Source organism: Cheilinus undulatus, linkage group 18, assembly GCF_018320785.1.
Source record: "Cheilinus undulatus linkage group 18, ASM1832078v1, whole genome shotgun sequence".
NCBI lineage: Eukaryota > Metazoa > Chordata > Actinopteri > Labriformes > Labridae > Cheilinus > Cheilinus undulatus.
The window spans coordinates 17,940,713-17,965,004 of record NC_054882.1 but is presented as its reverse complement, the minus strand read 5'-3'; the positions used below and the strand labels follow the sequence as shown (position 1 = coordinate 17,965,004).

The window sequence follows — 24,292 nt, the reverse complement described above, 5'->3', positions numbered from 1 at the left end:
TGGGTTTTTATGTTATCAAATTCTGCCTTTTTTTTGAGTCTAGAAACAGACTGGTTTTTGTCATTTCTGGACTATAGTGATGTATCATACATGCATGTTTACAGATGGGATGGTTCATCACTAATTTTAAAGCCCTCACTTATCACTGCTTCTTGTATGCACATGCTGGATGTTCCTCTTTTTCTATTTAAAGGCTATTCTCAGTCTGCTTCCTTTTTACCTACTGACATGAGTCAGAAGAGCACAGGAACTTCAGCTTTAGGATCTTTAGTTAACTCTCTGTTCAAAAGGTCAGAACTAAACTGGGTAAAAAGATTTAAGTTTGCTGCTCCCTTTGCTCAGGAGGAATTATAAATAGATGTGAAACTTAATGAGCTGCCTTTATTAAGCTACACAGGACATTAAATGACTTGGAGGCAGACACATCTGGCTAGTGCTGCTCCGCCTTACATCGTCACGATTGTAGTAAATTTGGACAAATGCCTGCTGCTGTTTTATGTATATACAGTACTGTGCAGAACTTTAAGGCATGTTTGGGCCAAAAACTAAGGCTGAATTGAGGTTAGATGTGGTGAGTAAGCCACCTGAGGGCACCTTCTGGCAGGAAGGAGGATTGACACAACCCTAGTAGTGCTCTGGATGTCCTTGCATATCACCAAGAGCACAGGAAATGAAAATCCACACCTTTAGGTCACAGTATGGTTGGATGTGGTGAGTAAACACAGTTTAGAGTACCATTCAGACGTGTTGTAGGACTGCTAGTAGCCCTTGGGATTATATGCCAGAGAGGGAGAACAAAAACAGATCGAAACTTTATGTGGTCCTGTGTCCTGATGTGACGTGTGTTATACTTTATTTTATTTGATCCATTTTTCATCTATTCCATTCTCTTGAAGCTTATGGATAGGTATCAAACATTGCAATACTGCCACCAATCACGGGGCAGTGTGGAGCAATGTGGCCAACCCAGATTAGCAAATGCAGCGACGAAGAATCATTTGAAATAACCTAAGTTTCTGAGGAAATACAAATGAATATCGAGGGAGTTATTAGATAATACAAACATACAGTAACAATGATGTTAGCTCACTGGGGCACTGAGACAGACAGCTGCAAGAGCACTACTGAGCAGAAGACAGAGCCTTCTTCACTCTATGGGACAGATGGAGTGGCATCAAAGTAGCTCTGTGAGAGACAGTGTCCACTCCAATATAATAGATGCACGCCAGTATGAGGTCAATGAATGGTAACATTTAAAACACACGGATATATTTTCATGCATGTGTAGAGCATAACTGAGCCTTTACTTGTGATTTATTAAACAGTGCTGCTACTATGAATCACCTCCAGTGCTCCTGAAAAAGTCACCTACTAAACATTGTTTTCAACCCGAGGCTTTTTGTTAGAGGTATGGATGAATCTGCTCCTATGTGCTTGTATGTGCACACCAGCAACAGCTTGTATAATGCATTTTTTTAAACACCTGGCTGCAATACCGTATACCCAGTAAAATGTGGGAAAGGTCGATGATATTAAAAATGAACACCAGCCAATCCCACTGTACTCCATATGGTGTATTTACTTAATAGTGAACCACTTTTCTCATTTCATGGTTACATTTTACACAATGAAGGAGAAAAGCTGTTAAAAGTGGTATCTCCTGGGGCACAGGTGGCCAAGTGGTATAAGGCATGCCCTATGTATGTGGTCGGCCCTGGTTTGAATCCCGCCTATGCCACTTTCTCACATGTCCCCTCGTCCCTGTTTTGGATATTATCCAATGTCATCGTCCATCAATAAACGCATAAAAAGCCCAAAAAGCCTAAAAATACATCTTAAAAAACAAACAAACAAACAAAAATAAAACAAAGTGGTACTTCCTGGTTTATGCTAAGAGCAATCCCAGAATTTTTTGCTAGCAGCTTGTTGTATGAACCAGGCAGGCCACTTTTAACAGCTTTTCTCTCTTGATTTCTGGCACATTGCTACTTGTCATCTTTAGTTGTTTTTTGATTGAGAGCTGCAAAATTTACTGTGCATTTAAAGATAGTATAAATAATATAACACCGTTAAAGGGTCATTCTCAAACCCTTATTTAAATGATCAAAGTGCACTAAGATGACACTTAAGAGTGCAGATGTGGTTGTTGTGTCTTCATTACTTTTCGTCAAGGCCACTCAGCTCCTTCCCGACGTCCTCATACGTTGTGTGGAGAGCTCGATGAATTTTCTGCATTAGGACAGAATACATGAGAGAGATGCTGATTAGTAAGCTGAAGTTTTTAATCAATCATCAGCTGTGAAATAAATCAGCAGAGATGATGAAGTTTAATTTATCAGAGCCATTATTCCACCCAGTTGTTCAGACTTTTCAAATCCTGCTGTGCTGCTACTTTGAATAATTAAATCAAAGAATTGTAATTCAGAGAGAGGCTGTCTTTTCTTTCTTCCAAGACTTTGAGAGAAGTTTAGGTATCAGCTGCTCAACACTTTTTAGTTTAATCACCAAAGTTTTTGTTAGGCTGAAAAGAAATGCCTGTAACCATGATATCATTTTTCCTATTTTTAGATGCCTGAGTGGAAGGGAGATTTTCACTTTAGATAGTTTTATCCTGAGAGACTAACTGAGATGTCGTCCTTTTTAGATAAGATGAGCTGGTTTTATGATGGATGCTGGAGTCTGCCCGGGAGCTGTTGCCCTTTTAAGAAGACGTCTTAAACAAACTCTCCCAGTTCTATTCACACTACTGGTTCCACTTCTACTTTTAAATTAAAGAATATCTCCACGGGCAACTCATTTGGTAACAGCTAGAGTTTCATAAATAACAAAATATGACCTTTAGATCCCCAATTAGTGCCTCCTTTGGGGAACGTCGCCTCAAACACAAGAATTCTTTAATTTTTTAACAGTGTATTTGCATAAAAAACATCTAGAGATCTAATTTTTTACTTTCTTTGTATCATTTTATTACCAAATAAGCCTGTGGAAATCAATATTTGCCAATGCATATTCAACATTATTTTCATAGACTACAATTAAACAGGTAACATGTAAAATACATTGCTTTGACTGTGACAACTACTTAACCATAAACATCGGTTAAAAATAAACCAGCCATGGGCAAATATGGACAAAAGTGTTTGGCCACACTTGTGCATGATTTGTCACTTTCATTTTACCCTCTACTTTTACAAGCCTTCCAGGGCTGGCTGCCAAGAAGCATCCCCACAGCATGACGCTGCCACCACTGTGCTTCACAGTGAGGACGGTGTGTCTGCGGTGGTGTGCAGTGCTTGGTGTCCACCAATAGCGTGTTGTCTGATAGCCAAAATGCAAGATTTTGGTCTCATCTTCCATTTAACCATGGAGTCTCCCACATGCCTTCAGGTCCAGATTTAATCTGAGTTTTCTTCAACAGTGGCTTTTTTTGCCGCTCTCCCATAAAGCTTTGACTGTTGAAGAACCTGTCTAACAGTTGTATGTAGAGTGTCTCCCATCTCAGCTGCTGAAGCTGAGATGGGAGAGCTGTAACTCCTTCAGAGTAGTCATAGGTGTCATGGTGGCCTCTCTTACTAGTCTCCTTCTTGCATGGTCACTCAGTTTGTTAACACATGCCATATTCCCTCCTTTTCTTGATGATGGGTTGGATTTTTTTATATTCATCCCCTGACTTTTCAATAACCTTTTCTAAGTTGCTTGGAGGGTTCTTTTGTCTTAATGGTGTAATGGTAGCCAGGAATACTGATTAAGCAGTGACTGAACCTTCCTACCTGCACTCAGGTAATCCCCATTTCACTAACTGTGAGACTACTAGCACCAGTTGAATTAGATCAGTCACTTTTAAGGGGTGAATATTGATGCAGTTACTTATTTAACTTTACATATTAGTGTTTAGTTGAAATTAATTTGTAGAAATCTGTTTTCACTTTGAAATTAAAGAGGATTTTTTGCTTTTTTTGGTCAAAAAAGCCAAATTATATTGACCATGATTGATTTATAAAATCAATAACAGTGTAAGACATCTAATTTGTATATTTTTTATTTAAAAAAGGGCACTTTCTCTATAGACCAGCAGGAGCCCCTGCGCAACACAATTCATCTGAAGTGAAACATTTCTCACTCTTGGTTGTTATAGTGGTTTTCCAGCACTAGAGGGCGTATTTTACCTGTTAATGGGAGTTAACTCCAGGGGGTAAAGCCTTCACTTCAATAAGAGCATGCTGCTGTGAGTGAGAGACTGCTCTCATATGCTTGTGCATGCTCACATATGAGAAACATGAAGGTTAAAGTTGTGAATCTTCTCTGCTTCTGTTGTCATTTTACTTTGGTGTGCATATTTCCAATCTTCTCCAGGTACGTGGCTTGATTTCACTTACTTGGCTGGTGTGCAGCCAGTACTGCAGCGTGTGCGAGCGCCGGAGGCGGGGGATGACCAGGTGATAGAAAGTGTGTTCACCTGCCAAGGTCAGCAGGGCTCCGCCCACCCCCATACACAGCAGCACGAACAGGCCGGAGAAATGCTGGATCCCCATCTGTAGAGTCTGAAGGGGCGGCGACAGGAAGGATGGGGAGAGAGGAAGAGATGGGAGGGGCGGGGTGGTTGTGGTGACACAGATTAGTAAACACTTAAGCTGACAGAGGAAAAAAACAGAGATTGATGATTTGTATTTACATAATTACTATTCAGGCCACTTTGTCGGGATATGCCATTGATATTCAGCTTCTGTGTGTCTACTTTAGCTGTGTAAGCTCATAAGAATAGAATAAAGAAGAGAGGGCAAGAGCGTAAAAGACATGCCTGGAAAGGAAAGTAGGAAAGATAGAGAGCGTAAAGAGCTATGAAGGGGCAGGAAAAGTGAGAGTGATAGTAAGAAAGAGCAGTTAGTGATGCTTAATTGAGGAGCAGTTTGTTCCCATTTTGTTCGCCTGGACACATTGTCTATCTCTTATGAGGCTTTCATGAGCCTGGAGGAGATGGAAACAGACAGCAGTGAGCTTTTTTCCACTGCTCTCTAATCATGTTCCCCTCACACGGCTCATTTCTGCGCTGCCTCTGATGGCAATTAGCCCCATGCTGACTCTGCAAATTCATCAGTGACAAAATTGACCTCCTTTTGCTCCCAATCCAAAAGGGCGCGATCGCGCTAACGCCTGCATTGTTCGAGAGTAGCCCGCTCTGTACAGTAGCGATGAATGGTAATAACTTTCTAACGCAGGGTGAAGTTAAGGTTTCGGTATCAGCTGGAAGAACCTATGACTGTGTAATTGTGTTTGTTGCTTTAATACGATCTAACTTTGAAGTGGGATTTAAAAGGCATGGCCAAAGGGAGTTGAATAGCTGCTCTGTTCACAAACAACACATATAGTCTTCAGACAGCGCACTCTGTCTAGAGATTCCCACTCCTTTATGAAAAAGGAGGGCGAGAACTGTGAGTTCTTTGCTTTAGCGCTCACACTAGACAGAAATAAGTTTCTTTACTCAGACACTACGTGCCTGTAACTCTAGTTAAGCTCGGTAAATACACCCAAGTGTATATGATTGTATGTCTTTGTCTGTGAGCGTGTATGTTCATCTGACTGTCAGGTGTGTGTGTTTAGCTGGCAGGCAATTCTGTCAGTGCCCCAAAGGGAGACTCATTTATAGGAGTGCAGCTACAGACGGCTTTGCTTTACACACCAAACACGTACACACATGCAACCCCCCCCCCCCCACTGGTGACTTACCTCGGTGACGGCAAAGACTCGTTTCCCGCAAGGCACCACCTTATACCATTTGTCATGTAGCATGTCCATGAAGCCATCAGACTTGTAGCGGCTCACGAACTCCGACACGTTACGGGTTAGAGGAGAGCCCTGTGGCAGGCCGATACCATACCCTGAGAGAGGAAGAGAGACACAGAGATCTACAGTTGATACACGCGCTCCAAAGTTCACAGTATGGGAAGGAAACTAGAATGATTCATGAGTTCAGTTCATTCAATTCACTGTCTAGTCTCTTTACATGATGTTTTAAGTTGTACTACTGTCACAGGATATATGCTGGGTCTTTGCAGAAAGGCTTCTGAAATCTTTAATGCAAGACCATTAGGCTAGGTCTTAGATTTTGTAGCTACAATTTGGTTGAAAGCTGAAGTAGTTTCTCTGCTTTTGTTGTTGTATCAAGCACAAGTGATATTCTAATAGAACTCCACCAGATCGTTAGTCTGAAAGATTTATTCTGTTATGGCCTGTTGAGCTATCATTGCAACGTTAAATCGTTGCTGCATCCCTCAGAGAAGGTCAGATATGGCTGACCACGTCAACCTTGGTCCTGTACTGCTCTGGCCTGATGGCCATCCTCCAGGCCTGTGCCAGGCCCATGCCCCATCTCTGCAGGTATCCTCCCAGTTGACACCTCCACAACGCATGCAGTTGTCCTTGGCATCTGGACCAGCCCACCAGGTCCTGGGCACCCAGTATGTGGTGAGCCAGGTGCCCAAAAAAAGATGCACAGCTGCCTGTCCTGTGTCAGGCAGCTGACCATTCCCATCTCTCCTCTCCTGACTACATCAGAATGAGTCACACGGTCTTGCCAAGAAGATCCAAAAATTGAAGTCGTCACAGGAGTCCAGGCAGTCTCCAGGCCATCAGTCAAAGTCAGCCTCATAAGAGTAGAGTATAGTAAGACCGGAAAGACCAAGGACCCAAAGAGTCTGACTTTCATCTGCATGCTTAGATTACTTGGAACACTGCACTATCTTGCTCAGCAAACCCACTGCCTCACAGATGAGTCCAAATCTGCAGTTGATCTCAGCCTAGCAGTCAGCAAATCAGTGGATTACACTGCCAAGATAGGTGAACTGCCCCACAACTTCCATGCTCTCACTGTTTACAGACACAGATTCAATGACAGCATCCAAGGAAACTTCAGATACCTGGATCTGTGCATTCCCAATGCTTCAGCCTCCTCATTCAACAAGTTAAGAGCCCCAACGAAGACATCTACAGTCTCTGCAAGCATCACAGCAGCATCAGCTAAATCTAGACATCGACAAATGACACTCCACAGTTGCTGCTCCTGTTACCCCCCTTTATCCAGTCCATACAGGTACTGAAGAATGTTGGAGCTTAGATGCACTCATGCATCACCCCAGAATCAACTGGGAAGAAGTCAGGGGTGGAGCTTGGCAAGCAAACATGGGATGCCACGGTGCTCCAGAATCTTCCAGAGAGGGCATCTCTACTCATACAGTCAAACGCCTTCTGGAAGTCAACATAGGCTGCAAGCAGCCCTCGCAAGCAAGTAAACCATGTGATCAGTGATGTGTGCATGTAAATGATGAGCAAATGCAAGTTTACTGGGAAGTGGTGGTCTGTTAACATAGCACTGCTACCATCTCAAAGAGAGTTCCATTTGCATACTACAGTAACAAATACTCTCTGCATTTTCTTAACTTTGTTGTCACACATTTATCTTACAATTTTCTTGACACTTGCACATAACTGATTCCAATGTAACAGGTTAGAAATGAAATATAGGGATCTTGAATATAATGAGAGGGTCTTAAAAAGTGTTAAATATAATGCCACATTTTGTGAAAACACCCTTCTGAAGCTTTATTTTTATAATTATTCATTAAGTATTAATGAAAATGTTCCATTATAATGCTGGCACTTGTGGTAATACTCTACAGTTATTAATATATTTATTCATTTTTAATCACAACAAAATTTGTAATCTTGTTCTTCTTGTATTTTGCTTGTTTGCATTTTTATTATAATTACTTTTATTTTCTTTTGCTGTGGATTTTATAGAATTGTAATTGCAAGTCATATTTACATATGTAGGCCCAGGGAAGAGCAGCGGTCATGGCTAATTGGGATCCAATTAGATAAATTAATGAGGAAATGCCTGAGGTCAAAACCACAGCAATTGGTCTAACTTTGTGTTTACATGGAGGAAACTACGGCCAACCAGCTGCATTTAGCCAAAGGGCAGATACCTCTGGGATAAAGCTGATTTATGGGTTTACAGGCAGGTTTGTTTTACAGGTACAGTGCATTTACAGTGAAAATAAATGAGCCTATACCTGTAATGTAGTCTTTATTTATGTTTGGAAATAAAGCATTAAACCACAAATGGTGATGGTTTTTCTTCATAGTGCATCATAAATACTGTGGATCAATATCTGCTCCTGTTACTGAGTTATACATTCCATTATTCATGTCATTTGTTTGGCTAAGAGGTGTTCCCTGAGTGCTGATATGATTTATACTGAATGGTGTTAATTAACATTACAGGAATAGTCTTACTCTGGACTGATCAAGCTGTCCAAACTAACCTTACCCTATTTGAAAAAGTCTAAACCTAATAGATGGTTGATATGTCCTTGGTGACAACAACTGCAAGCAAGCATTTCTGATAACTGGCAATGACTTTTCACATCACTGTGGAGGAATTTTGGTGCACTCCAATTTGTATCAGGATGTTTTTTGTGGGATGAACCTTAGTGTTTTTTTTTGGTCTGCTGTGGTTGTGGTCTTGGAACTCTCCCATGAATGAAAGTTTTGCCCAGCCTCTTTCTTATTGTTGAATCATGAACTCTGACCTTAACTAAGTCAAGTGAGGCCTGCAGGTCTTTAGATGTTCTGAGATTTCCTGTGGCTTCCTGGACGAGTCATCCATGCACTCTTGGAGTCATTTTGGTAGGCCAGCCACTCCTGGGAAGATTAACCACTGTTCAAAGTTTTCTCCATTAGTGGGTAATGGCTCTCACTGACCTGAACTGAGTCAAGTGGGGCCTGTGGGTTGTTAGATGTTATTCAGGGTTTTTTTGTGACCTCCTGGATGAGTCTTGGAGACATTTAGGTTGGCAGGCCACTCCTGGGAAGGTTTACCACTGTTCTAGGTTTTCTCCATTTGTAGGTAATGGCTCTCATCATAGTTCACTAGAGTCCTAAAGCCTTAAAAAATGGCTTTGTAACCCTTTCCAGGCTTGGATGGCATAACTTTTTCACATATGACCAGGTAGGTTTGGATGGATTTTTTTCCCCTTAATAAATAAAATCATCATTTAAAAACTGTGTTTTGTGTAAACTCAGGTTGTCTTTGACTAATATGGAAATTTGAGAGTTGTAACACATTCCTTGAACTGGACATACACATGAAAATACAAAACACTTGTCAAGCTTAAATAAAGGCTCATAATATGTTTAATGTCAGCTGTGAAAATCACTCCTTCAAACTATTTCACTGAAATGTAACTGTGCGAAAATAAATGGATGCTGCTGAAACACTAAATACTGTCAATAAACACACCTGGCTGTTCTGTAAATTGGCCTCCAAGTAAGTCGTGCAGTCTGGGTGTTACTGAGGATTAAACTGCATTTCCAGGACCAGTGCTGCTCTGAACAACTTGACTGATTGGATTACGTTGATTTTATCTCCATATTCGACTCCGAGCCACACCGTCTGCCCCCATCATGGAAGCTGGCAGCATCCAAAAGTAAGATTAAACGATGTGTTTGTGCCCCCGGTGCTAGAGGTGCTGGATGACAATACCTTTATCGTTAATGAAGATGGTGCATTCACTGACAGAGCAGGGGAAGTGTGAAATTGTTTGCCTGCTTATCTGCTGGGCTTGCACTGACAGTGGTAAAGATGTGGATCCTCTACAATGTGTGTTTTTAGTGGCCTGGCTTGTTTTTATTTGGCTTTGTTGTGTTTGCATTCCTGCTAGCCATTAAGTATTGCCTCACGTTTTTGGTACGTTTTTTAACGTTAGCTAATTCCAGTGCTGTTGAAGTTGAAGGCAAAAGAGGCTTCACTCAGATGTGTAAGCTATAAAAACAGGGAAACTCTGCAGACCAGACAGTCTCATTTCACATAGGCCTGAGGGGACTTTGCAGGCTGAGTCCTCCCCTAAAATGAGACACAGCGACTGACAATGATTTTTATGACCGGCATGACTTGTAAGCTGATAGGACGAGGATGCTCGATGCCTTGATTTGACACAACTAATTGTTATTGAGCCAGTCTTTATTGAGCCTGTCAAGTATTGAACTGATATAAACCATCCACATTTAATACAGTTGCTCTATTGATGTCATTAGGCCCATAAAAATTCAATGTTTTCCGCTAATCCTTCTACATGCCTCATTTCAAGCTGCAACCTCAGTTTTTTTTTAAATGCAAAGGTAATCCTTTCTGCCTAATGCTTCCATACAAAAATAATGAGTCACAGGCAAGATGGTACAATTTTGGCCTGGTTTGGCATCTGGAAACAAAAAAGATGAGTATTGATTTTCTTGGCGAGAGGTATGCTTTTGGGATAATCGATGTCAGCACCAGAAAAACATCACGCAGCAATATTTTTTGCATTCATTGAAAGCTCAATTTTATGCCAAAGCCTAAAGTGATCATTCTTTTTTTTCTACCCTCCTCTGTCTGTGAGACTGGACTGTTTGTAGGGCAACATCTAACATGAATTCCAAGTGTGGTGTGTGATCAAGTTTCCCTCAACACTGAGCAAATACGGTCATATTTTACCTCTGTGCTTCTTACATGCAGTTATGTTCCCTTGGGTCATGCTCTCACTTGCTGTTGCTGCCCTCTGGTGATTTATTGGTGCAATATATATGACTTCGGTGGAAATGAAAACAGTGCGTAGGAGGAGGAGGAGGTGCAGCACCGCCATGTCCTTTGAAAAAAATACTCAAAAAGAAAAGTCAGTCATTCATTTTTAAGTATCAGTTTTTTTAAGAACAGGTTTTTAGAAAATTTTTATCCTTTTTGCTTGATAACTTTCATTTCTTTGACTTTTTTTAATGTTTCTGTAATATTTTTGAGACAGGAAAGCCTTAAGCTTGCCTGAGGAAAATGAAGAGGTACATGACGCTATAGTAGTTCAGCCACCAGCTCGTAATATGTGCTTTATTCTATTTTTACTGGCACTTTTATAATATCCTTTGGAGGAAATATTAAAACTTGAGTGTGCTCTGGGAGGATGTCATCCCTCTCCAGCTTTTGGAACAGTTTTGTCACTGCACTTCCGTATTCCCTAAAAACGCCCCTCACAACATCAAAAATAAATGGTCCTCCTTCCTCTCTCCTACTTTGACCTCATCGCCACAGCCGCCTCCTGGTTGAGAAATCACTTACGGTCGTCTGCGATGCAGATCATCCACTCTATCCATGCGCTCTTCACACTCACACCCTCCATTTACACCCAGAAGACCTTCTGCAGTGAAAAAGGCCAAATAAAGGCCAGTTTCACTCCATTTGCACTTCAAACTTGATTGCACGCTGACATTTGAGCCCTACCTTTATGGGAATTTTTAAGCAAGTATTTTGCCAATATATGAGGGGAGAAACGTACTGTTATGGCAGACAAGATAGTGCGATTTAAAGCTTAAATGGACTTAGAGAGAGCTGCAAAGTGCTGCAAACAGTGTTGAAGTATGGCTGCACCATTATGACCGTTAACACAAATTAACCTGATTGAAACCCTTTGTTGACACCATGTTTTGATGTTAGTCACCATTTTACAACAGTTGATAGTATTGAAAAGTACTTATTTGAATATATTTTTAACCCAAAGCTTCTGCAAGCAGAAGGAGCAGCCATTCAAATTGGGCCAGCAAAGACTGACATTTCTCAAGTCCTTTGGCATTAAAGTAACATTCATGTACCTCACAAACAAACAGTGAGCCATGGAGGTTACACTATGTGGACTTTTCTTAGAGTGATGGTTTACAAGCGAATCAAAGCGTTTGCTCATAAAACATGATGTGCATTTATGAGCTCAAACGTGCCACTGTTACAGATAAGGATTTAATAGCCTAAGAAATATCATAATTATACAGTCAGCAATGCAAATCATTGTTAGTCATTCCCATTTTGCTTGCTGGCACATTGGGCACATTTCAGAAATCATTGTAATTAAGTATTAAACTATGCTTGATTTGTTGAAAGTGTTTAATCATCACTTGATTACTTATGCCTGGGACTTCCTTTTCCCCCTCTTGTTAAAGGTAAAACAGCAGCAGCAGCGTGTGGAGTAATGGGACCAGACACAGCCATAAAACACCCACTAGTTACAGCAATAAAACCATCTAACTATAATATTTTTAATTAAGTCACTGATTTAAGTGCCCCTTTTTTTCCTCACCACTGTTCATTACTTTAATTTCAAAAGCGGCTCATTGGTGTATCATTACACAACTTCAAAGCTGGAGAGAAATCTGGCCGTGCCCTCCCCTCGCTTTGAAACCGCATCTGCTTTGCATTACAGCTCGCACTTCTGCAGGTACAAATTGAGAGAAATCTGCCCCTCTGCCGCGAATCAAACGCACCCTCTCTGAGATTTATCGCCCTACACGGTCTCCTGGGGTTGTTTGTTTCATTTCATCTGTACTGCAGTGAAAGACACAGCCACGCCAACAGCGCTCCTCTTTCTTTCTCGGTGTGATTGAGTCGGACCTGGCAGCTGTTTGTGAGTGTGTTTAGGTGAGTGTGTTTGCTGTCAGGTGTGGGGGGTTGCGGATAGAAAAGAGAGTAGCTAAGGTTCACGCTACTGTCACACTCTGCTTCCTACATGACAAAGAGTGTCTAAGCTCTCCTCCCTCTTCTTTACACTCCTTTTCCCCATCTTTTTAACTCCTTTTTTCCCTCCCCGTGTTTCCTGTCTGAGGTCATTTCTCTCCCACCATTGCTGCTAGTTTCTCCCTCCGTTAGTCCGCTCCTTATCTCCGTCATCCCTTCAATTCCACTCAGTTTCTGCCTCACTCCATTCTTCTCTTTATCTTCCCGCTCCTCTCCCGAGTCAGTCCATCGCTTTGTCTCTCCCTTCTCATTTTATTTTTCGGCAGACAGACAGCATTTTTTCTCCTGTCATCAGCCTATCTCTGTCCACATTTCTTTAAAGCACTCAGTCAAATAGTGAAACACAAGTGGGCAGCCATTTGTCATTTGTTTTTTCTTCTTCTCCCCAAGGCGACCACATATTCCATCAAGAGCCTGAACTCCCAGAGCTGTCACTCAAATCCCCCTCACACCCGTTCAATCACAGACGCACCCTGGCACATCGAGTTTGACTTGAGAACACTCTGTATAGCATTGTAAATGTTGCTAATTTTGACAACAGAGTGAAATTTGATAAATATTGCACAAAAGCCTGATGCCGGCAAGCAGCCGTACCTTTTGTTTACTTGAGCTAATGAGTTATTTCAGGCTGCTTTCTAGAAATTTCAGCCTTTCTTGTATTGTCAGAGTTACAAAAACACAAAACGGAAAAATATGCTTAACTCACTTGACAAGGGTTGTATATGGCAGCACATCATGTCATGGTCTGATCTTTAAGTGTCACCAGAGGCAGGTGAATCTATTTACTGGTGCTATAAGGAAACCATTGAAAACTTTCACAAAGTCCATAGCCTTGAGTTCATAAGAGACTATGATGACTATGATGATCACACTAGTGCCGGTAGCCCCATATCTTGCTGAAGCACACTTGTCCCCCTTCCCCAGTCCCCACTTGCCGGCACTCACGCTGCACTAGTATCAAGCTATTATTGTTGCAAAACTGTTGCAAATGCGTACACAGATCTGTACAAAAATCCACAAATGCGTGCACAGATCTGCAAATGCATGCAAAGATTTACAAATATGTAAAAAGATTTGCAATTACACATATTTGCAGATCTGTACGCATATTTGCAGATCTGTGCAGGCATTTGCAGATCTGTACACATATTTGCAGATCTGTACACATATTTGCAGATCTGTACACACATTTGCAGATCTGTGCACATTTTTGCAGATCTGTGCATGCATATGTGGATTAGTGCACGCATTTGCAGATTTTTGTATGGCTCTGTGCACGCATTTGCAAATAGTTTTGCAACAATAACAGCTCCATGCTCCAACCTAACTGGTCATGCGCAAAAACACGTCATAATATGGCTCATGAAATTTACAAGACAAACACTCTCACAAAGTCAGCACAATAAAGTAATTCATCAGAGGTGGATTACTATAATTGAGAAGCTTTTTTGTGTACTTGTACTTTTCTGAGTACATTTTAAAATCAGTACTTTTACTCTTATGCAAGTATATTTTGGGGTAAGTATTGTACTTCATTACATTTTAAAAAGCATCAAGTACTAAGTAAAAAAAGGCAAAATGAGGAAGAAAACAACTGAAAATGACTACTTTGAATTTATTATGAGTGAACATCATGCTTCGCCTGTAGCTTCTTAAGGTTTGCCCAGCAGCAGTTCTTCCCAGAGGTGCTTGAGGCCAGGGCTCTGTGCATAGTCAAGAACTTCACACTCATCAAATCATGTTTTTATTGTCCTTGCTTTGTGCTCTGGGGCCCAGTCATGTTGAAATAGAAACTGTTGCCACAGAGTTGGAAGCATTGTCCAAAATATCTTGGTATTAAAAAGCTTGAAGATTGGCCTTCACTGGAGATAAGGGATGTAGACCAAACTTCACAGTTGGCACAATGCAGTCAGGCAGGTAATGTCCTGGATTCTGGGAGAATGTTACCTTTCAACAACTTGGTGATGTAAGGATTACACACCACTGTCGTTGGTTTTACCAGGTCCTCTGTTGTAGCCGAGTTGCTGTTGCTCCTGGATGCCTCCACTTTCTTATATAACTTAAAGATGATGAAGCTGAACTAAACAATTTCATCAGCTGAAATGTCAAAGTGTGCACGTCTTGGATATACATGGATTTATAATGTCTGGAGCCAGGCTCTCTTGAAAATATGGACCGTTCTAAATTCAAACAATGTTACCCCCAATTTCCAGATATGTGCTGAGGAACGCCAGCGAATCGTACTGCGGAGCACTTCACTCCCTCTCTAGTCTATCAGAGCATTTCCATAGCCGGTGCTCCAGACCCGCAGTGGTGCGTGCCTGGACCGACACTTCGCTCCGCTTCATTTCAGATATGCTGCAGGTCTATTTTCAGCAAACCTCGTAAATTCACTGTTGTTCAGAAAGCACCAACCATGGAAGTCACAAGCGTAGAACATCCGGTACTTTCAAAATAAAACACAATGCACGGACTCCCGATCGTAAATCATTACTATATGAACATTATGCCTCTTCCTGCAGTGAGAGCAAAGGGTCACTGAGAGGTCAGTGGGTCACAGAGCTACAACAACGCCATTGATGAGGAAAAGTTAACTTTTGGGGATATTCATCCAAAGAATTTTGCATAAAACCACAGATCCTTTAAGTAAACATTAACCTTTTAGCTTCCTAATGTACTCACTCAATGGCGGAAGCAATAATATCATGGACTTAAACTGGAAAGGATGATAAATTAACCCCAAAAGGCAAAATAGTCTGCTGTTGACATACTATTCCTGCGTGAACTCGCAGTTCTCCTGTGATCTCTTCCTGCTGATCAGGACAGCGCTGCGCTCTAGTCACGCTTTCAGTCGGAGTAAACCTGTGGCATTTCGGTGCGTGGCGCGCACGCTGTATATGGGAACTTGAGGTTAGCCATCAGGGGTGTGATGAGATCTTGTGAGATCAAAACATCAGGAGATTTCTCATTGAGGTGAAAACTGTCTCAGACAGACACACATATTATACAAGTGAATCCAATACACGAAAATAAAATCAACTGAAACCAAATTTTCTGGAGGCTTAATAAAAAATTACCACTGATTATTAAAAATGAGCAGGTTTATGGATGAATGAATAGCAGATGTGTGCCCAGCTCTGACAGTGACCAGCTCATTCTTTTGTCCTCTGGACTGCAACCAAGTTATCCTGTTATCATGGGAAAACAAAATGTGTTATCTTGAGAAGAGATAAATGAATCTATTATCATGGGAAAACCCATCTGTATTCTGAGGATAATGAGAAAAATAAGTCAAAGAAACAACTTGAATAAACTCAGCGTGTGAAACCAAGCAGTGTCAACCCTAGATAACGAGAAAAGAAGTCGAGAAAACATCTGAAGTTAAGCCGCTATCATAGGATTAAAGCTGGATGTCCACTTAGTGCTTTGTCATCTTTTAGCCTAAATTCTTCTTCACGATCTTTTTACTAATTTTAATGACAGTTTTTCTACTTTCCTTTTTTTCCTTTCTACTCAATGGTATCACACAGTCAAACACAGAGCAGTAGTATTAATTCCTTCTCTTTGATTTCTCTGATTGATGCTTGCCTTTCTTCATGTATTTCTTTGCTCTTCCTTAATTGAAATCTAAAACGTCCTTTCCTGTGTGTTTAACAGGGTTTAGGGATATAACCAGAGATCTCTCTCAAGATGAATTGCTCCGTTTACTACAAAAAACAAATGTAATAATTTTCAAAGCATCAGTGAATTTAATTTGTTCTGATGCGTCTGTCCTGTTTAATTGAACAGTTAAGATGCTGAACCATGGGCTAATTGTTGGTTTGGACTTCAGCTTTGAAGTTCTGGCAGTGTCACCATGGCAGACATATAAAAGGAAATAAGTCATTGAGATTAAATGTGAAGTATGTGCATATTCTGTTAAAAGACAAGAGCTGCAAATAACCATTGTTTCCATTCTGATGTCTGATTACTTTCTTGATTTAGGGTGGGTATGTTGGTTTATTTGGCATCTTCCAATAAAACCTCTCAGCATATTGTACTCTAGGTGCTCTTAGATAAAAGCAGACTTTCTTGGCTCCTCTACCAAGCTTTAAAAGGTCTAGCCACTGAAAAAAAAACCTTGGCCATTCTGAGTCTGATTCAGACTGAAGGCATCGCCATCGGCTACGTTCAAAAAACGCTGATGCACACAATAAAACTGAAAACAATGTCCATGAACCCTTTCAGAGATGGAGAGGCGATGCTGTGATTGCATCAACCTCAAAGTTGGATTCAGAGGTTGCTGTTGCTCTTGCAAAGCACAGGAGAAACCTATTTCTGGTCTTAACCTCTAGTGTTTAAAAAGGAAGTCCGTATGCAAGTGCAAAAAACTGCAGTTTCTCAAGTGTCCACCTGAGGCTGCAGGGAAAGCAAGATCAATCCAATACACATCTAAATTAATATTACTTTTTACCTGCTTTTTTTCCCATAATATGCCAAAAACATGTATCAAAGCAGGGGTGTCCAAACTATGGCCCAGGGACCAAATGCAGCCCACGTTCCAATTATGATTGGCCCGCAGCAAATTCTAGAAACAAAAAGAGATAAAGCCCACATTTGCTTGACTGTACTGTACTTCATGGTTTCAGCACAAAATAGTGCTACCAGGCTAATTCTGTAAACAAACATCTTGACAAGAAGAATTAATTGATGTTTTTTGTGTGTGTGACTAAATTAAGACAGCTCTGAACAAGGTAAGCATATTGGCAACCAAAATAATAATGATATCTTGTTCTCTAACTCCCTGATAGGTTACGGCAGCAAATATCAGTACCAATAATATTATGGGGGGCAGAGCCAATGGTAGCTAGGGCTAAAAAGGGCCCCCTGAAATCTCATTGGCATCACCAAAACCTTGGAAATTATTGACTATTTGCATTGTTAGCCATTAAACCCTCCACCCCAGCTCCTCCTTTATTCTGCTCCTGACTTAATGTCATAAACCTCACAACATTGTTACGTATTTCTGCACGTGACCCTCGGTGGAAAGGTTTGGACATCCCTGATCCTAAGAAACCCCTGATGCATTGTTAAGTAAATAAACTGCTTATAGTGCAGTCTCTAAAAGAGTAGTGCAGGGGGGAGGGGCGAGGACCCTGGCCCAACCTGGTTGAGGACTTGGTCCATACACTTGTTAGCTGAAATTAAAAAAAAAATGCTCTCCAGGTTTGGTTTGTGGTGGCAAAAAGGCGATTTTATAGCATTATATAAATCAAAACAATGGGTTGATCACTGTTATAGGACAAATTTTATCCTTGCTGCCAGGTGGCCAAATTAAGTAGCCTGAAGTAGCTCAATAGAAGAGAAAAAACCCTTTCTGTCATAACAAGCTTTTAGGGCAGTTCTTCCTCTTTATTTCATGAAGAAACGTGCATTTCTGATAAAACGGCTGCCTCATCAGAGCTTATTGCTACAGATAAGCGGCAGCCATTGCCATTGGCTTTACAGTTTTTTTCGACTGCAAAAACACTAAAATCAAAAGTATTATACAATTATCAAAACCTTACACTCAAGCAGCAAAACATCAGCCCAGATTTGCACCACTTTAAGCACGTCAGCCTCACACTTTTTGCAAAACAATACACACAGTGATTTGCAAAACACTAAACACACTTGTATACATTAGACACAGAAGTATATCATGATGTCACTTCCTTGCAATTCCAAAGCACTGACTGTCAAATTACCACACCAGTGAATCATTGGTTAAACACAGCCATCAGGTGCACAAACACACGACTGCTTAATTGTAGACACACCAATCAGATTTAAGCACTATAAAAATGCAGCAGGTGAGTTCACCTGTCTTCAACCAAAATGGAAGGAGTCAGAAGAAGAAGAGTGAGGGTGAGAGAAGGAATCCACGGAGGAGGAGAAGGAGGAAGAGGAAGAGAAAGACCTGAAGCAAAAAGAGAACATGCTCAAAGAAGAAGAGAACCAAATTTATCAAAAAAATCTAAACCCAATTGAGTTTTTCTCGGCATGGCAGTGAAGGGTTCAGTTCTCGGGCCCCAGGCTCAGGTACCCCTCATTCAGGCCATGGAGGAGGCCTGTGACCAAATCGACGACGCAGCTGTGCAAGGATGGATTCAACATTCAAGACAGTTCTTCCATGTTGTCTTGCCAATCGCTTGTGATGCTTATGAAATTCTCTGGCCAGATCCAGCTAGGTGAAGAGATAATGTCTAGTATTTTCTGTTCTGTATTTTTTTTTTTTTTTTTCAGATTTTTTTTTCGCTTTTTTTTTAAACTGTAATTGTAACCTGTACTGGATACAGTATTTTATGTTTGTCTGATATTTGCTTAGCTTACAGTGTTATGCACACTACTGTAGTAGCATGAAAACCGGGACATGTTTTGTTGTTATTCATGCTGACATGTTGACTGATTTGGGTATGTGAAGAGACATAGATTATATTTTCATCAGCAGCTGCAGCATTGGTCTTGTGTCGTGTTTGGTGAATTTATTGTATATTTGTGCTTTCTCTGTGCACTTCACTTACAGTACTCTAATCACTGAGAAGTAGAATTGCTAAAAGTGTTTTAGGTTAGCAACTGCAGTGTGTAACTGGTTCAAACAGAATTAAGTCATATGAAACGTGTGTGTTTCATATGGTGACAAAATATGTTTTTTTTAAATAAATTAGGGTATAGTTTTTACAAAAGTGTTTCATTTTGCAAATGATCTGAGGTGTTCTGCTACTTGTGTGTGTGGTTGTGTGAATTGTGTGTAGTGTTTTGACCAAATGAGCCCTGTTTTCAGAATCGTGTTTAAGCAATGGAAAAAAACTATAAGTACAACTACATGACACCTGTAGCCAGGGGCATAGCTAGGGACTTTGGGCCCCCAGAAAGAATATTACTCAGGGCCCCCTGAACTGGCTAGCCAAGTAACAAATGTCGCATCATTTTTTACAAATATCTATCCATTTTTATATATTTTTAAACCACAATTGGGAGATAGGGCTAATGGCAGAGGTCTGCGCTGCTACCACTTCACACCAGGAGATGGTGGACATGAGCAACTCAAAGTTTTGGAGTCTATAGAGTTTGAAAGACACACGCCCAGTTGAGGAGACGAGTCGGAGCGTAACAGAGAGAAAGACAGCGAATTGTAGCAAGAATACTCACAATGCTGGGAGGAATAGAGGAATATTCACCCTCTGCCATGACTTCCACATGTAGCGAAGCCAATGCTTTGCCTCACTGTGTCTCCACCTCACTGGGGAGGGAGTAATCGGTGAATTAGATTTTGGGAGTGATCTGAATCACTGTCTGGATCCAGGAATGCTGCTAAAGGATTCTTCACTATTGGGAGAAAGAGCTGATGGCGGAGGTCTGCGCTCTCTGAGTGCTTTTGTAGTTCTCTATTTGATACAAATTTCAGTCTGTTGATCGATTTATTTGGCCGCTTTTGATTCAATAATGACACAAGTTACTAAGAAAAAAATAATTAAAGCACACTCTTCATTGCAAGCTTCTCAAGGGCCCCTCCCTACTGTGGGTCTGGGTAATCAGTACCCTTTATCCCACTGTGCTACACCCATGCCTGTAGTTACTACCTTGTTCTCCTCAAATGATGCTGATTGGGTCCTAACAGTGTTTGCTTCTTTGGAGCTTTAATTTCACCATCATGCAGAAATGGAAGGAATATGGAACAATTGCAAATCTGTCTAGACTAGTCTGTCCTCACAAACTGTGCAAGAAGGAGACTAGTGAGAGAGGCCACCAAGACACCTATGACTACTCTGAAGGAGTTACAAGCTTCAGCAGCTGAGATGTGAGAGACTCTGCAGGCAACAACTGTTGCTGTTGAGAGTGGCTTGTTGCAGAAAACTCATTAAATCTGGACTCGAGTTTGCCAAAAAGCATGTGGGAGACTCCATGGTCAAACGGAAGAAAGTTCTTTAGTCTGATGAGATGAAAATGGAGCTTTTTGTTCATCAGACAAGGTGCTAAACACTGGACATGACCACAAACACACCATCCCCACTGTGAAGCATGCGGTGGCAGCATCATGCTGTGGGGATGCTTCTCAGTAGCCGGCCCTGAAATGCCTAGAAAGATAGAGGGTCAATGAATGCAGCAAATCATAGGACTTCTTAGTTAGTCTACACAATGGGATGAATAAAATGCATGAATGTATGCAACACTTGGGAACCTGGAATTAACCTGGAATGTTTGACTTTTTGTTTAAATGATGGCTTTAGGGATTTCTCCTTATCAAAGACTTGTTTTATTATTATTTTAAAGCAATACTTCTTATCTCCTCAGCCCTGCAGTATTTTGATTCACTCTGACCAATCTATTCTGTATGACATATTTTTAAATGAGGGCTTATCTTTCTGGAATTAAACTCTTGCAGTCCCATTTCCACACAGTCACACGCAGACAAAAGTGTCCGACGTCACAGTCTCACCCCAGCAACCAAATCTTGTGGCAGCCTCATTTGATCTTCAGACGCTCTGTGTCCTGCTTGACTGAGCTTGTGCAGACCACTTATGCACACAGGGACACACAGTCGCACACACGTACAAACAAGCAGCGAGCGTCTGCGTGTTCAGTGGCAATATTATTAATGGGGTGTGTCTAGGCTGTCGTAAACATCTCCCAGCAGCACTCAGAGGAGACGGGCGCCCCCGCGTCTCTCTCCACTTAAGTAGCCTGAAGATTTCAGCAGAGCACCTTGCCTGCAGCGACTCCACAGTCCCAATTCCTGTCTCTGTCTGTATCTCCGGACCACAAACCGCTCTATAAATCCTCCCGGCATCCTTGTATGGACCAAATAACACTTCCTCTCTCTGTTTTTCCCTCTTCCCACTATCTGTCCTTTCTCTTCCTCCCTCTCTCCATCTGCTCGGGGTGAAGGTTTGTCTTGATTAGGGGACTCTGTTGGCTGGCTCTTTTATCACTTGCAGTGCAGAAAGGCGCAAACTGGCAGTGGGCAAATGAAAGCCCTCTATCTCCTTCTTATGCTCAACTCCCACCTCGCTCGCCCTCTCCTGACTGGCCCTCCCTTTCTTCACCTTTGTTGTTCTCACCCTTTCTTACTTTTTCATCTCCTCTTCTCCTCTGTGCCTGTTTCTACTCCCGTACGTTTCCTGTCTGAGCCATTTCCTGCTTTTTCTTCCTCTATCATTCAGACTTATTGAGTTATTCACTCCAATCCCATCCCTCCTCACGCAGGCTGTCGGGGTGAATCGCTACGAAAGAGAGCCGGATTCCTCCTCTGCCTTTTCATGTAGACAATGAATCAAGTAGTCATCAAACTGACCCACTCTACATACCAATGAGACTGTTTTTTCATCCGCAGAATCCAGAGTAATGCCACAGCAATGCCTCCTGGCTCTTTTTTGTCTTATGCAGTGAAGAAAGCGGCAGATAACCTCCTGTGTACAAGAGCTGCACAGTGAGTAGGGAGTGTGGGAGTGGGGTCTTTCCAAGGCTACGCTTTGACTGGCAGAGAAATGGTATCAAAGATGGTGTTTGGTCTCACGAGGCCTTGCTAGTATCTGTTTACTGTCTCAGCATCTTTGTTTGCCTGTCCCAGAGACGGGATGAGAAAAAAGAAGCCTTAACTGAAAGCAAATGCACATGGAAGTTCACACATTCTCCATATGGAGGAGGTTTATGGACATCACACTCAGGACGGGAATGTTTATCCATAGAGGGCGCCGAGGCCATTTGGCTGCGCTTTTGGAGTTTATTTTGGGGGATTAATACAAACAACATGCATTTTGGAGAGCAATTCTTTCAATATAATTACAACATTTTAATATCAGAACCTGACACGGTTTAATAAAAAGCTCTGTACACTTTTTTGTACACACTCAGGCTGTTGGTGACCACAAATGAACATTGAAACCAATTAAAACCACAATTACTGATGCCCCAGCAATTGCAGGAAAAAAAGAATAAAAAAAAACATGCATGTTATAATTTTAGGCTTTCATTCTTGAGTCACTGCTTAACATTTTGTTCCTGTTTATCACCAAATGTCAGCCATTTTCACATATTTGTATGAAGAGAAATTGCATGCTTATTTTCCCTGGAGGCACTGCAATTGCTCAAAATCTTTAGAAAAAAATTGAAAATTAATAAAATCAATAATCTGAAGTTGCTGCTCATTATAAGCATTTTCAAAGCTGTGATAATCCTTTTAAAGGAAATTTAATGCATACAATTTTAATGCATGAAGTATAGAGGAAAAAAAAAGTTATTTTTGTATGTGTTTTTTCACATTACAGACATCAGGGTTTTTTGCACTTAAAATAGCATTGAAAGGGTTCCTTAAATTGAACCGATATTTGATATTTATGATCAGGTCTGACACTGATTTAAACAATGATGCAAAAAAAGTGAATTTCTTAATGTGTAATTTCTGGTTTTTATGGTGTCCATTTTTGACCACTAACACCCTGAATGTAACAGTTTGTTAAATTTTCAATCATAAAATTCAAATTACACATTTCTTTTCTTTTTTCTTTTTACATTACAAACATCAGGGTTTTTGCACTTTAACTGGCACTGGAAGGGTTAAATTCCTAAAAAAAAAAAAAAAGCAGTATTTTATATTTATGATCAGATTGGACCTTGATTCAAAAATAATGATGTATAGTACTTTTATTGCTAGTTATATTTGGTCACTTACTCCCTGAATAGAGCTATTTCTTTGACACCATCTGAAGGCTATCTAAAGTTTCAGTAGTTACAAACTCATTTACTTTGATATCATGTAGGCTACAGTAACATACCATATGGGGGCATCGCGCTACTGTCCTGCTGTTAATCACAGCTAATACTGCATGTTAGCAAACATTACATTAAGCATCTGTTTTTTTGAAGAATTATTCCTTTTTTTATCTGGTAACATCACCAAACAGTATTTAGCCCAGTCTCAGCTAACGTAATTTTAGCAAGTGACTGCATAATAATATAAACTTGTATTTACTGTTATAGCCTAGTTGGTCATAAACTATCAGCCTGCTTCCATACATCTTATCTGACCTCTAAACTCCCCACAATCCCCTGGGTCCTCTCAGCAGTCTCTACTGGTTTTTCTTTGGGCTTAAAGGAAACCAAGGGGGGACGATGCTTTTTCATTTGTGTCTGTTTGTGGAAGTAAATCCCAGACTACATTAGATCTGCCCCATGAACTCAGTGGATGAGAGCACAGCTTAAAGCCACTTCTCCGGCCATGAAATAATAGCCTTTTAATGTATGTTGAAATTTTCCTCTTACCATTATTCACTGTTTTTTCTGCTGCTAATGTAAAAGTTTGTTTTGCTGTCTTACAAATGTTTCATTTGCCTAAGTTAGAGCAGCACTTTTGTCAGCTTACTCTGTTATAAATGTGCTCTAGAAATAAATTTGACTTGACTTGCCTGGAGAGTTGTTCAAACTTGAAATATGGGTAGATTTCCCTCCTGATTTTCACTGCCCATTGTCTTTTCAGTTTCTTATAAATTAGGAAGCAGGGAAATGGTAATTGACTGTCAGACATCCTCAGTTAAAACGACTTACAACCTGGAACAGCGGTATGACATTAAAACAGCATCTTCTCTGCCTACTCTTAACACAGCACCTGAGGAAACAGTGGTCCATGTAAATATGGCCAATAAATGTGAAGTATGCATGAAAGTAACTGTATGTGACTACTTAGAATGAGCA

The 24,292-nt window shown here is 40.9% G+C and overlaps 1 protein-coding gene across 1 annotated transcript in view; it reads right to left on the bottom strand.

Annotated features, from left to right (window-relative positions):
• Positions 1–24,292, bottom strand: part of grin3ba (glutamate receptor, ionotropic, N-methyl-D-aspartate 3Ba) — a 165,320-nt gene that overhangs the window by 6,537 nt on the left and 134,491 nt on the right. The window contains exons 9-11 of the mRNA XM_041811979.1: positions 5,725–5,876; positions 4,377–4,541; positions 2,162–2,229 (exon numbers count right to left, since the gene is read on the bottom strand). Coding sequence (XP_041667913.1) covers positions 2,162–2,229; positions 4,377–4,541; positions 5,725–5,876 — 385 coding nt within the window. The remainder of the gene's footprint in view (positions 1–2,161; positions 2,230–4,376; positions 4,542–5,724; positions 5,877–24,292) is intronic.